Source organism: Glandiceps talaboti, chromosome 21 (genome assembly GCF_964340395.1).
Source record: "Glandiceps talaboti chromosome 21, keGlaTala1.1, whole genome shotgun sequence".
In the NCBI taxonomy this organism is placed as follows: domain Eukaryota; kingdom Metazoa; phylum Hemichordata; class Enteropneusta; family Spengelidae; genus Glandiceps; species Glandiceps talaboti.
Window position 1 is genome coordinate 3,311,586 of NC_135569.1, and position 14,756 is coordinate 3,326,341.

Here is a 14,756-nt window from a genome sequence, read left to right on the forward strand (position 1 = left end):
ACCAACGTCAGTTAGTAACCGACCACGCCCCCTGTCAATAACTTAATGACGAATGAAACGAACGACCAACACGAGTAATCGATTTGCTGTCGTAACGAAGCCCCCACTTGTTCGAACGACACTATATTTACACATAAAATGAGTTCAACCGCCCATTAAGAGGTTGGACATAACCGGACTACCCCGACTTGAGTGTAGAGCCAATATTAGTCGAGCTTTTAATTCCACTTCAGCATAGTGTTATTTGGTTCTCATTTTTCTTACACTTTCTTTGCCGTGTCAAAAGAGAGAGGCTCTTCACTAGAACTGTAAGTGATTGATCAGTTCCATTTAATTTACTCAAATGGGAAACGGACGCCGTATCACGACTTAGAAACACTTTTCCGTTTTTTCGCCCTGATTCCCCTCATTCATATATATATATATATATCTGTAAGTAGTTGAACATCACTGGGGCGGCATATGGTGATGGGGAAAAAGTTTAGAAATGTAAATTCCGTACGTAAAATCTTTCTAATTAAGGCGCAATAACGACATATCAACTAATAAGTCTTTTTGTTTGATCACCTACAGGAATTATATTATATAGAGACGGCGTTTAACTGACGGACAACAACCTTCATTGGACTTACAACACTACCACGCTGCTGCCCGCTGTGTGATCAAACATGAATTCGTTACTTATATTATTGTCAATTGCCTGTGTTTTTGTAATCGTAGTTGCAGCAGAGGAAGAAAGAGCGGTAAGTTATATTTTATGAATTTTTCACGTCAGTTTCAATAACCCAGTGTTACTTCAAATAGGTTATTAATATCTATCTTTCTACTATCAACGTTCGTCTGTGAGTGGCCTTAGTATTAATTTATATCTGCATAGAAATATTCGTTCATTACTGTATATCTATGGACTTTGTCACTTCAATTGCTACAATAAATTACGGTTTTGTATATAACCATAATCATAAAAATCATATGCTCTTGAAATGTATGTCAATGCAAAATATTGGTTTATATTAATAACACATGGAATATTCGCTTGAGGAAATATGAAGTATCAGTGTGTCTTTCACGTCTGCCTGGACGTAAAGTGGTACAATCAATCTATGTAAAAAGTCCGGATAGTGTTTGAGCGCTCATGTAAAAATAAAAGCCACCAGGAAAAAGACGAGAGGTCAAAACTAGATTGCAAGTTCTTCTGAATTCATCGATCCATCGTAATTGATGAGTTTCGGTTCAGTGATTTTGAAGTATAATGCATTTGTTTCTTCGTCATTTCGTTCTAAATGTTTGCGGTTCAAAGACTTCGCGTAAGTAAATCCCTAGTTTTAACTACAGTGATATCGCCATATCACTTATGAGGTGATTGATTATTACGTAAGTATGTCTGAAAATGATATCCTAAATCTAAACCCGATATCCGTCTGTCTGCCCTAAATTATGAATAAAATATTAGCTTTCCTGATTAACATAATATTAGCTATAGTCAAGTGAATAATATAGAAAAACCAAACTTCTTGAAACAGTCCGTTGACGTTCCAAACTTGTCGACGTTTATTTTTGTATTCATTTAAGCTTACAAATGAAAAGCGTAGAAAATACCATTTTCATCTGTACTGGCGTAATGTGGATTTCTATGTACGCATACATATTCAAAAGAGACAGAGAAATTGACTACATAACAACGAAACCGAAATTTTAGTATTCATATCATATAGTAATACCAATCTATAGCACTCTATATGTTTATTGATATTCATAATTCGCATTACAACCTAAATATCAGTGACAGAAGAACCAATGTAGTAGACGCCGACTTTATCTAACAGTTTCGTCCTATGTTCGTATCAAATATCCTGCCCATAATTGTCCATGACAGCTTTAAAATTAAGCCCAGAAATTTCCAATACAAATTCAATGGATGTAAAATCATACATTTTGTACCTGAAAGCATTTTCTTCTACTGTACAGAAGGCATCAAAGAAAACATTTTACTTAAAAAACAGCCAGGTGAAACTTTAAATTATCTATACCATTAACATTTAATTGTTTTGACAGTATTATGAGATGAAAAAGGTGGTTTAAAGTGTTAACTGTTCCAATCTTCCTTCCTGATACAAGTAGAGATGACTAAGACTTTGATGACACTTAATTAAATATGTTTCAAAAAGAGAATTATTTTCACCAATAAGTGTGGGCAATAAGTTGATACAATCACAGTGTGATTTCACCAATAAGTCTAAGCAATAAGTCATTACATCAAAGTGCCTGACAAGTGTACTAGTATAGTAGAATTTAGTTGCCAGCAAAACATTGCCGAATTTTATCTTTCGACACCCAAAGATCAGCTTATATATGCACCCCAAATTACCTTTGATACGTACTGTATTTTCTCCGCCTATAGTTCCCTTGCATTTGAATATTCTTCCTTATACAAATATTCAGGATTATGTTGCACTGATATGTCTGATGATGAACAGATACAGACAAATTACCATACAGAATGCTAGTATTGTCATGTCATATTTTTATCCAATATTGAAATACACCTTAGACACTGGTATACCGTAACCAACGGCGTTGATTAGTCGTATAATGGTCAAGCGGGTGGTTTCGAGATTTTTTAAATTAGATTTCTGGTTTTATTCCATCATGTATATCGACCTGTTTACTTTTCTGATAATATTATAATTACTCCCGTAATGAATTACGTCGTTCCTCGGACAATCAGTATATAGTGAATAAATGCAACTAGAACAATGTGAAAAGAGGTGCAGACAACGTAGTTAAAACGTGTAAAGTTCGCCAAAATGTTACGAAAAATAACTTTTTATGAAAAACGGAAGTTAAGATTAGACAACCTAAGAGCCAGTCTATCCTCACGTAATGAAAATGTATTACCGCGAATACAATGTCATAGAACGTTATTACGTTAAGCGAATTTTACATCTTAGAGGTCTATTTTACCTGCGTTTTCCGACACCGTACCCAAGACAATATTGTAGGTTTCCTGGATATGTACAAGCTACGAAAACAGGAGATTCATACTAATTATTCTCTCATCTCGTTCAAAAACTCCATGTATTCTCGACGACCATGATGGGTAATTACCACCATCCTGCCCACATGTATCGTCCGGTGTTTACAGACTGTAGACGTTTTGGTATTTTGAGTCTGCCTCCCAAAATATTATGGCCAACGTGTAGTATTGAAGGACTGACGCAACCATTGCTTCAGCCATCCTAACTTAACTGCCATTTTGTTTTAATTTGCGTGTCCCAATTGTCGATAAGCTTTATGCACAAGCGAAATTTAAAAAAAATCAAAATGGCAGTTAGGATAGCTGGTTCAGAAGTTGTAGTAGCATCAGTCGTTCAAGACTACAGGTAGGAAAAATGATGTCACGCTTTCATTTATTTTCAAATCAGTGCAAACTAGAAACTAAATTTCAAAAAAATATGATCGTTCTGTTCAACTCAATAAACTCCATAAACCTAAAGTAACCTAAATATATTATCAATTCATGGTCTGTAACAATCAATAGAGACAAGCAATTGAGGACAATTAATATTGACAAAAAGAATGTTAAGATAATAACTGATGGAACGAATTCGAGATGTTGTTTATAATACTATGTTTAGGTGAAGTCAATTTTAATTAATGATTGAGGGAAACGTGCGATATATCGGGTTGCCACGTGTGACTACAATTTCCTGTTCACTGAGTCAACACTCTTGAAAGGCAGCAAGGAAACGAGTACCATCATGGAGATCAGAGAGTACACACACTATTCAAGCTAAAAACATATCATATTTACCGTAGCCAGGGCACTCGATGAATACCACCATTGTTTAGATGATGAGTCAAATCAGACAAAAACTTTGAAAATAAGCTTAAAACGTTGACGAGAAATATCAATTGGAGAGTATATTTACTGCAACCTTGTATAGTAAGTTCAAGAATTCATATCAAGTCTGTAGCCCCATCAAATGTTAGCTGTTTTAGATTGTATCTGTACACTAATCATAAAGACAGACAGACAGACAGACAGACAGACAGACAGACAGACAGACAGACAGACAGACAGACTTTCCTTAATTTAGGAGAATGTAGTAGGAGAATGGCAAAGTTCAACAGGTAGACATATTAGGAGGGCAAATAACCGGTGGCAATTCTCGTTTTCCGTACTGTAATTATAATACTAAAACTGTTGTTGTGATGTTTTGCATGACATACCAACATGTATGTCGGGGAACCTTTTTTCCCTTGTAAACAATGAATACAGTGTCTAATGTTGACGAATGGACAACTTTGATTTTATGAATATGATACGTTCAATCAGCTTTTTCCGTCGTAGAGTGGACCAACTGACAGTTTGCAAATAAAAGATCTCAGTGTATCAAATTATGCAGTGTTTATTTGTTAACTTTCAAACACCATGTATTTCTTAACGTTGTATCATACTTACGGTGCGTTTAGTTTTCTTGCAGTCTTACATTTAATTACAAATGGATGAATAACTATCGTTTTTATTTATTTTTCTTTTTAAATTATCGGTTTCGAATGTAGCCAGTGACCATGATTCCAACTCCCCTCACTCAAACACTGAAATGTAGAATTTAGAAGCAAAATGAACTCTCTGTTACTGAGTACTTGGTCGGTTTCCTACTACTTCGAAAAGAAAACGTGTTTTTTAATGAATTGTATGAGCACTTGTTTTCCGTCAATCAATGAGTGGAATGGTATTTTATGACAAGGCAAACTTAGCTATTAGAAAATCAATTATTATTTATACATCTGGAAATGAGATCAAAATGTACAAAAACAAAATATATAATCAGATCATGTTGTTGGAAAACGCACGTACTAAAATATTAACACACAAGAAGAAAATCATCGCCTGTTTTTGACGTTTGTTGTCTAATTTGCATACAGATACAGGTAAATGCTAAAATCGACGCCAGACGTAGTAGTGCTAAACAGGAAGCTCTAGTAGACATTATTAACACACGTTATAGCGTACATCATTAGCATATCTTAGCGTACATCATTAGCATATATTAGCGTACATCATTAGCATATCTTAGCGTACATTATTAACATACGTTTTAGCATACATCATTAGCATATATTAACGTAAATCATTAGCATATATAAGCGTACATCATACGACTGTTTGTCAGTTATCGATATATCAAATTATGATGGATAGCTTTCCTTCTCTACTTCGATAGATTGAGGAAACATTGTCGTTACTGGATGGGAAAACGCTTCCCTTTTAAATCAAATCACACGGTTGGTAAACTTCCTGGTAATTTTGGTACGACGATCAATAAAAGTACACTCATACTGTCAAAGTTTAATCAAAATCGCTTGATTAATTACACATTAAATATCTCATAACTTTAATTTGATAATCTCTCTATTTGGTCTAAAACTGTTGTTTTAGACAATTACTAAAATACAAATAACAATTGAAGTCATGCAATCAAAGTTTAATAAGAATGAGTTGATTTAAATACTTATTAAATATTTCACAATTTTAATTAGATAATATTTTCTTTTTGTCATAAACACTCCTTGGAGGTGCTTAATAAAATACGGATTAAAATTAAACCCAAGATGTCAAAGGTAATTTCTTTAATAAGTGGGGTTAGTGAGTTACTTACTAAATATATCATTAGTTTGACTAGATGGTGTGTTTTTTTCATGAATTGTCGTTTTAGGCGCTTAATGGAATATAAATGATTAAAATCGCCTTATTAAAAGTTTGATTAATTTGGGGTAATTGATTTCTTACCCTGATCATTTCAACTCGATGCTCTTTTATTTTTGTCATGCACTGTATATTGACACTGTGCTCGGATGTTGATATAGGTACTTAAGATTTAAGTGCTGCTAGGAAACTCGCAATGTTAAATACACGTATTAAATTCACTAATTTTCCAAATGATGCGTTGTAATAAAATGAGCGATTGCAAGCAAGGGGTCGTTCACCGGTTATTGGCACTTTTGACAGGCAACTTATGACATCATTTGTAATTAAACAGTTCATTTCTGATATTGATCGTTGACCATAGACTGTAAACCTGGAAATTTTCTCTAAAGACTTATTTTCGCTTATTTCGCTGGAAAACAAATCGCAAAAATAAGAGGTGAATAAAATGCCTTCTTATACATGAACACAATGTATCAGTCTAGTAATTAGTCCTTGAGAACTAGCTGAAGACTGTAAAATATTGAACGTGATCAGCCTTTACTTCACATACCCATGAATTACGTAATATTGTAATCTGTAATGTCTAAATAAAGATGAGATGTTCTTCTGTGTAACATCTTTTTTGTCTGAATATACAATTATCCAAAGAACAACGACAAATACTTTAATGAAACTTTTCTTTTATCAACTTTCAGAAGAGAAGCTTCAACAGACAAGAAACAGAGGCTCATCACATAAGCAAACGGCGGTCACAGCCGTGTTTTGATTATCACTTAGACCCCATAGGCTTTTACTGTAGAGGTGCTGGGAAAAGAAAGAGTTTAGCCGACAATAAGCGTTTCAGCAAAAAAGCAATTATCGATTTTGCTGCTGGTCCGCTTGATACTATTGGCAAAAAAGCATACCCAGACTTCGGAGTTGGCGGTTTTGACACAATTGGAAAGAAAGCAAGACCTGATTTTGGAGTGGGTGGATTCGATACTCTTGGCAAAAAAGCATCCCCAGATTTCGGAGTAGGCGGTTTCGATACAATTGGGAAAAAAGCAAGACCTGATTTTGGAGTTGGTGGATTCGACACACTTGGCAAAAAAGCATCCCCAGATTTCGGAGTTGGCGGTTTCGATACAATTGGAAAGAAAGCAAGACCTGATTTTGGAGTGGGTGGATTCGATACTCTCGGCAAAAAAGCATACCCAGATTTCGGAGTTGGCGGTTTCGACACAATTGGAAAGAAAGCAAGACCTGATTTTGGAGTTGGTGGATTCGACACACTTGGCAAAAAAGCATCCCCGGACTTCGGAGTTGGCGGTTTCGACACAATTGGAAAGAAAGCAAGACCTGATTTTGGAGTTGGTGGATTCGACACACTTGGCAAAAAAGCATCCCCAGATTTCGGAGTTGGCGGTTTCGACACAATTGGAAAGAAAGCGAGACCTGATTTTGGAGTGGGCGGATTCGATACTCTCGGCAAAAAAGCTTCTCCAGACTTCGGAGTTGGTGGTTTCGACACAATTGGAAAGAAAGCAAGACCTGATTTTGGAGTTGGTGGATTCGACACACTTGGAAAGAGAGTAAGACCTGATTTCGGAGTTGGTGGATTCGACACACTTGGCAAAAAAGCATCCCCTGACTTCGGAGTTGGCGGTTTCGACACAATTGGAAAGAAAGCAAGACCTGATTTTGGAGTTGGTGGATTCGATACTCTTGGCAAAAAAGCTTCCCCAGATTTCGGAGTTGGCGGTTTCGACACAATTGGAAAGAAAGCAAGACCTGATTTCGGAGTTGGTGGATTCGATACTCTCGGCAAACGCGAGGACGAAAAGTAGGAAGAATAACTCCAACATATCCTAAAGCACTGAAAATAGAATGTTTATAATGGCCTTTCACAAAATCACAAAAACTTTATTTTCTTAAAAAGCTCGAGGTTGTCAAAAGACTTTACACAGGCAACGATTCGGGATCTATACCTTTCTTTGGAAATGATTATACATTGTAAACATAGAATAAGTTATAAAGATTTCAGTATATTGTCCGAGTTGACACTGAATAAGATTGCTGCTTACAAGGCTGAAAATAAGCTTTTGCTGCTTTCCTTGGAATTATCTACCCAACAGGCAGTGAATTTGACATAAAACCTTCTGAACGCTTTCGCGTTTCAGTGTAAGATGTTTCAAAGGAGAGTAAGCTTAGATATTTCCTCTCAAGTGTATATAGCCTTGAATTCGCAACAGTTTGTGTTGATTGATTTTGTTGATTGTCGTATAAATTAGATACTTCACTTTTGAAAAAGGATATTTTCATTTCTTTTTTTCAAATGAAGGTAACTGATGTGAAAAATGCAGTTTTCATTTTTTCATTGTGAAATAAAAGTTTGTGTGTGATTTTGAAATGAGCAGTCCATTGGTGCGTGTCATTATTTATTTATGGTTAAACCCAATCATACAGACTTCAGCCCTAGAGACCTGACTGCTACAACACTACAAACTGAATGCTCCAGCCGTACAAACTACAGACTTCACTCCTACAACCACACAAACCTGACTGCTATAAGGGTCTGGTCATTTTCTCCGGCCTGGGTGGTCAGGGATTTCTCAATCCATCTGGCCGACAAAAAGTCTCTGACCCCCACACCCCTCTCTGTAATACCCAAAACAGGTTGACACCCCCATCACTTACTTCTAGGGCATTCTGACCCCCCCCCTCCCCCCATGTCCTATTACATGTCAGGTATTTCATCGTGCCCCAGAGGATGCTCAGAGTAGACTGCTTGACTATGTCTCGCATATCATAGACTTTACAAGACACCAACGTCATATAATAAGCAACTACTATTTATACATAAGGTTGAAATATTCAAAAAAAGTCTAATAGTATCTTGACACAGTACAAGTAGTGGGAAAGCGGAGATATGTCTACCTGTCACAGTGGTGTCAGACCATTTCGGGCAATAACATAAGTTCACAGCATTGCAAGATGGCAGCACCATATATCAGAAACTACTCTGATGAACTATATATAGGTTTTAAGTATTTAAATGACATTTACAGTCACTAGTGTGGTAGTTATTATAGCGGGGGTAGCATTATAAAGACAGGGGTCAAATATTGAAACAATTGAATCAGATACTAAGACCGAGAATTATCCCCTAACACCCCATAAACCGGACACCAGTTTCTCTGCATCACCCTTTGAGGGCGTAATATTCCAAAATGGCGGCAACCATCCAAGGGACGTCCTGTGCTGGAAAGTGTTTCTTCCGAAAATGGCATTCAATTTTAGATTTGATGTTAAACATGTTCAATCCAATGTCAAAATACATGGAGAGTATCAACGACAAAAATCACTGCTAGCTTCAAACCTATTTCGAAGAAAATGAAATCTATTATTGACGATATGTAGTTAGGCAGTATTTCTCTAGTTGAATATCAAAGATTAAAGCATGACTTTGGGGACAAGAAAAATACTTGTTGGAACACGTAATACATTTGTAGAAATGAATTGGTTTTCAGTCTCAAATCAAAACACAGTCATCCCCACTCCCATTAAATAACAGTGTGATCCCCTACCAATCCACCCCAACCTCAACCCCAACCCCTCCAGCCGAAGAAAATGACCGGTCCCTAACCATACATGCTTCATTGCTACAACGTACAGCATGACTGCCATAAGCATACATATCTGACTGCTGCAACCCTACAGATCCTGACTATACATAGCAACCTAAAAAATGACTGCAACACTACAGACGTGACTGCTACAACCGTAGATGTTTGACTGCTACAAACCGTACAGATGTGGATGCTACAACCCTCAAGACATGACTGCCTTGATCGCAGATTTGACCGCCTCAACCGTACAAACCTCATTGCTACAACCGTACAGACCTGATTGCACCAACAGTACAGACTATACTGCCACAATCGTATAAACCTGACATAGGAAATCTAAAGACATGACTGCTACAACACTACAGACTTGACAGCTATAACGGTACTGACATGACTGTTACAAACCTACACATTCCACTGCTACAGCCATACAGACGTGAGTGCTACAACATTAGACTTGACTGAGCTACAACCATACATACTTGAATACTACAACCCTACAGACTTGAATGTTACAACCATACAGACTCGAATGCTACAACCATACAGACTCGAATGCTACAACCCTACAGACTTGACTGCTACTTAGCCTAAACTCGACTGAGCTACAACCCTAGAGACTTGAATGCTACAACCCTAGAGACTTTACTACAACAGACTTGACTGCTGCAGTCCTACAGACATGACTGCTACAACTATACGGACTTGACTGCTACAACCCTACAGACTTGAATGCTACAACCATACAGACTTGAATGCTACAACCATACAAACTTGAATGTTACAACCCTACATACTTGAATGCTAAAGACTTGACTGTTACAACCCTACAGACCTGAATGATACAATCCTACAGACCTGAATGATACAACCCTACAGACCTGAATGATACAACCCTACAGACCTGAATGATACAACCCTACAGAACTGAATGATACAACCCTACAGACCTGTATGATACAACCCTACAGACCTGAATGCTACAACCATAGAGACTTGAATGATACAACCCTACAGACCCGAATGATACAACCCTACAGACATGACTGTTACAACCCTACAGACCTGAATGCTACAACCATACAGACTTGAATGCTACAACCCTACAGACCTGAATGCTACAACCCTACAGACTCGACTGTTACAACCCTACAGACCTGAATGCTACAACCCTACAGACCTGAATGCTACACCCCTATATACCTGAATGCTACAACCTACAGACCTGAATGCTACAACCCTACAGACCTGAATGCTACACCCCTACATACCTGAATGCTACAACCTACAGACTTGAATGCTACAACCCTACATATACCTGGCTGCTACAACCGTACAGACCTGAATGCTTCAACCGCATGGACCCGAATGCTACAACCCTACACACTTCAATGCCACAACCATGTAGACATGACTGTTACTTTTCAAGACAATTGTTTACTAAGAAAGCAGGGGCATATCGATAAAACGACATAACAAAGGTTACAGCGTTAGTAGAACGATGTAATTATATATAAATCTTTGCAAATCTTCAAAGCCACAATGCTAGTAAAGTTTGCTGACATTTCAAACTATTCGCACTTTTACTTTTATTATAAGTTTGACGCAAATCAAAGACGTGGGATAAAATGTTATTTAAAAATCTTACATACATTTCAAGTGCAAAAAAACATCTGATACATTACTTTGAGGTAGTAAAGCAGATATAACATTGGATATGACATTGATATACTGATTACATGCAGTCTACTGCCAATTGAAAAATTCAAAGAACGCCTTAAGTAAGAATGAGTCACCCCAATGAAACTGTCAGTTTTAATATCAGACGCCTTTTTAATATCAAAGGCACTGCATATACAATTGAATAAATAAAATGAACTAGCAAGGTTCAACAAAAATATGGAATATATACTCTGGTTGTTCTATGTCACGACAACGCTTGTCTATGTCACTGGTTCTACTTTGTTCGAAATATGATGGTACAATTACATTACTCCCCAATATTTTTTCTTCATTCAGCCGGAAAATATTCATGACTTAAGGGTTGTCATTAGTCGTCTATCGACTCGTATTGAGAAAGACCCCTTAGGTCACTCGTATTTTCCTTGGCTGAACGAAGAAAAATATTGGGGAATAACATCTTATTATTACTATGCTACAAATAATAAGAGTTCACAATAATCCTACTTGTGAGAAACTGAATGTCTGCAGAATTTCTGATGACAGTTGTAGGTATATTATCAAACATACAAACAGCAAGTCAGCAATGGTAATTAGATATCATTATTGGCAGGATACCAGCATCCCACTCTCCATCTTTCAAATCACCGTACTTAATACACTATGACATATGTTTGATTCCTTTCATATAGTTAGTCCATACCCACAAGGTTGAATCTTACATTTCTCTTGCTTCGACTTGACATACATACATACATGCATGTATGTATGCATACATACATAATACATACATACATACATACATACATGCATGCATGCATGCATGCATGCATGCATACATACATACATACATACATACATACATACATACATACATACATACATACATACATACATACATACATACATACATACTTTGTCATCATCATCATCATCATCATCATCATCATCATCATATAAAGTCATGCTAACTATACATTATCCATATTTAGTTTTAATTATGGTTATAGTCTAATCTAACATTATCTAGTAATATTTCATTTCAATTGCTTTGAAGCCTGACTTGTGTACATCATTCAATAATTGAAGATTTCTTGTGTTCACTACATAGGCAGATGTACAAATATAACTCACTTTGATATAGAATAGTGTTCAAATACTGAGTTATTTGAGTAACGTCAATATTACTATAGATAAAATGTTTCTACGTCTGTCAGCACTTTGACACAAATATTTAAAATACTAAAAGTTCTGGAGGACCCTTTGGGATGGGGGCACAGGGGGGAGAATATGAAGGGAGAAATGTATGTTAATTATGATAGGGGACTGTCCACGGGTGAATTTCCATTCCTCTGCTGCCCAAACCTTGCCAGTAGGTAATATATTAACCCTGTAAAAGAACACCTCTTTGGGATACAGTGTTCAGAATATCTACATTGTCAAATACAATTTGTATGTAGACAAGCAATTCAAGTTACATTGGCAGTGTTAAGATTGCAAGAGACTGTGTCCCAATAACTTAATTTCCACCCTTTTCAGTCGTAATCTTTAATCTCTTTTGTATCACGAATATTAATGAAAACAAAATATTTTATGTGAACAGTTTGTGGGGTGAAAGACATTTCAATTTTGCCCACATGGCTGCCATTTCGAATCCTCAACGCAAACATGACTACCGAGGGCGCACTGGGCCTTAACATTGTATAGACATAAGTCCGAAACAGGGGGAAAGTTTCGACTGACAAATTCAGTCTCAACAGATACTAGATAACGAGTAGAGGGTGGTCTCACTATTAACGTAGCGCTGTTGTTAGTCTCAAAACCGTCTTTACGTTTCTAGAAATAAGTTTTGGTCCAACTCGCTGTTCTGGGCCCAGTTCTCATGACTAAAAGTATGTACAATGAATACTGTTGCAGCCATGTGGAGTGACATATTGAGAAACCAAAATGAGTGAAGTTTTAGGTGAAATGATTTGAAGAAAGTGAAATAGAGAAACTTTTCGAGATGGGATTTAGTATTGCGACTGTACATTTACTATCAAAGTTGAATTCTGTTGAATTCTGTAAAATCAAATCGCACATAACTGTGACTATTTATCTTATTGAAATAAACACTGAGGGATCGACGTAATGAATATCAAATGTCCATCTAATACATATTCATGTCTGCTAACATCCATGATGCAACAGCGGACCATTCAAAGAACGATAGAGATGAAATAGAGTTTCAATTTAGTGTTTCTTGGCAATCGAGTGAAATTTATGTGATGTGAAATCATGACATGACTCACCAGAACCCAAACTTATGAATAAACTTTTTATTTTCTGGAGATGTCTTTCCCTTGAAAGGTCGAGTTCAGAATATTTGAGTAATGTTGATGATCCTGAGTGTTAAAACATAGACCCTCCATTAAGAGGGTCTATGTGTAATATGATAAGTGTCTAACCATGCATACAAAGCTGATATGTAGTCAATAGATAACATTGGGATTGTTTTCAAGATTAGTTTAACGATAATACCAGAATGTTAAAAGAAAGCCGGTTGTTCCCTGATGTGATGCGCTATCTTTGAGTTCTATTGGATTTAATTACGTTAGATGTTACAACATTTTGCAATGACCTGTAACAGTTCATCAAAGGAATGAGGAATAGATTTAATAATATCGTAATGCGCAGACTACAAAGATTGTTTGCTTTACTATCTTTTGTTTGTAAAAAGTCCAATTCTGTGGTTCAGATAACGCCCAATTTCAAAACAGGGGTAGGTAGGTAGATAGGGAATATTTTATTTTATTTTATTTTATTTTATTTTATTTTATTTTATTTTATTTTATTTTATTTTACTTTATTTTATTTTGTTTTACTTTATTTTATTTTATTTGGGGAGGGGGGTCTGGTTCAGGCTGTCACATTTTACGTAGAGGTCAACAGATATTTCTCATCGATATGTTCACACTTTCCATATAATATACATATGGCATTGTGTGCTACACTGTATTCAGTCATGTTATTTTGATCACAAGATGATTATGTCATCAAATCTCACGACTCTCTCACGATTTTCAGTACCTTTTTTCGAATTACCTACAAAAACGTTTAGGGTCGGCAGGGAAAAACTAGTTTGGGTCGGGTTACCGGAACTAAACAATTATTCGTTTTGGCCTAAATATTCAATACATTACATCAGCAAATGTATTTTTAAAAACACATGTACATGGTTGAAATTAAATAATTTACACTGACTAGACGTGGTAGGACACGCACATGTAAGTGAAAAATTACAATAAAATTTTTATTTAAACTGAACACTGTTGCATCATACTTCTCGATTGTACGGAAAATGTATTTATGCACAGAGTCAGTCTACGTCAACGTTCGATAACTCAACGAGAATGATTGTATCAGCCATTTTTTCTCGCTTTTGGGTTTTTGGTTGTTTTTTTAATTGACATAGCAGGAACTTTTATGTACATCCTTGTCGCTTACACGTTTCTTGCACCACTCTTCCGACTGAAGTGGATAATACTACTCTAAGCAACATATCAGAAAATGTATTATATTATAGAACATGTGATACTTGATAGTCTTTATTGGAAATAACTCAACAACTGTGGTATTTTTGTATTTTTTTTCGAGAATACCTTTAACGAATTTCGAACGACACAATACTGATCACTGGGTGAGCTTGCCGTGTAGTGGAACCACCCGGGGAAAGTTACATATGACATACGAGCTGCAACTATTCATTGAGG

At 36.3% G+C, this 14,756-nt stretch overlaps 1 protein-coding gene across 2 annotated transcripts in view; it reads left to right on the forward strand.

Annotated features, from left to right (window-relative positions):
* LOC144451472 (uncharacterized) overlaps positions 1 to 8,105 on the forward strand; it is a 38,568-nt gene extending 30,463 nt beyond the window's left edge. Inside the window, exons 1-3 of one of the 2 annotated variants that reach the window (XM_078142318.1) lie at positions 174 to 308; positions 574 to 743; positions 6,412 to 8,105. In XM_078142318.1, the coding sequence (XP_077998444.1) occupies positions 669 to 743; positions 6,412 to 7,542 (1,206 nt within the window). In that variant the 5' untranslated portion in view covers positions 174 to 308; positions 574 to 668 and the 3' untranslated portion in view covers positions 7,543 to 8,105. Of the gene's footprint in view, positions 1 to 173; positions 309 to 573; positions 744 to 6,411 lie in introns of those variants that run through there. The other variant, XM_078142316.1, reaches the window with a different exon arrangement.
* Positions 8,106 to 14,756: the final 6,651 nt, after the last annotated feature.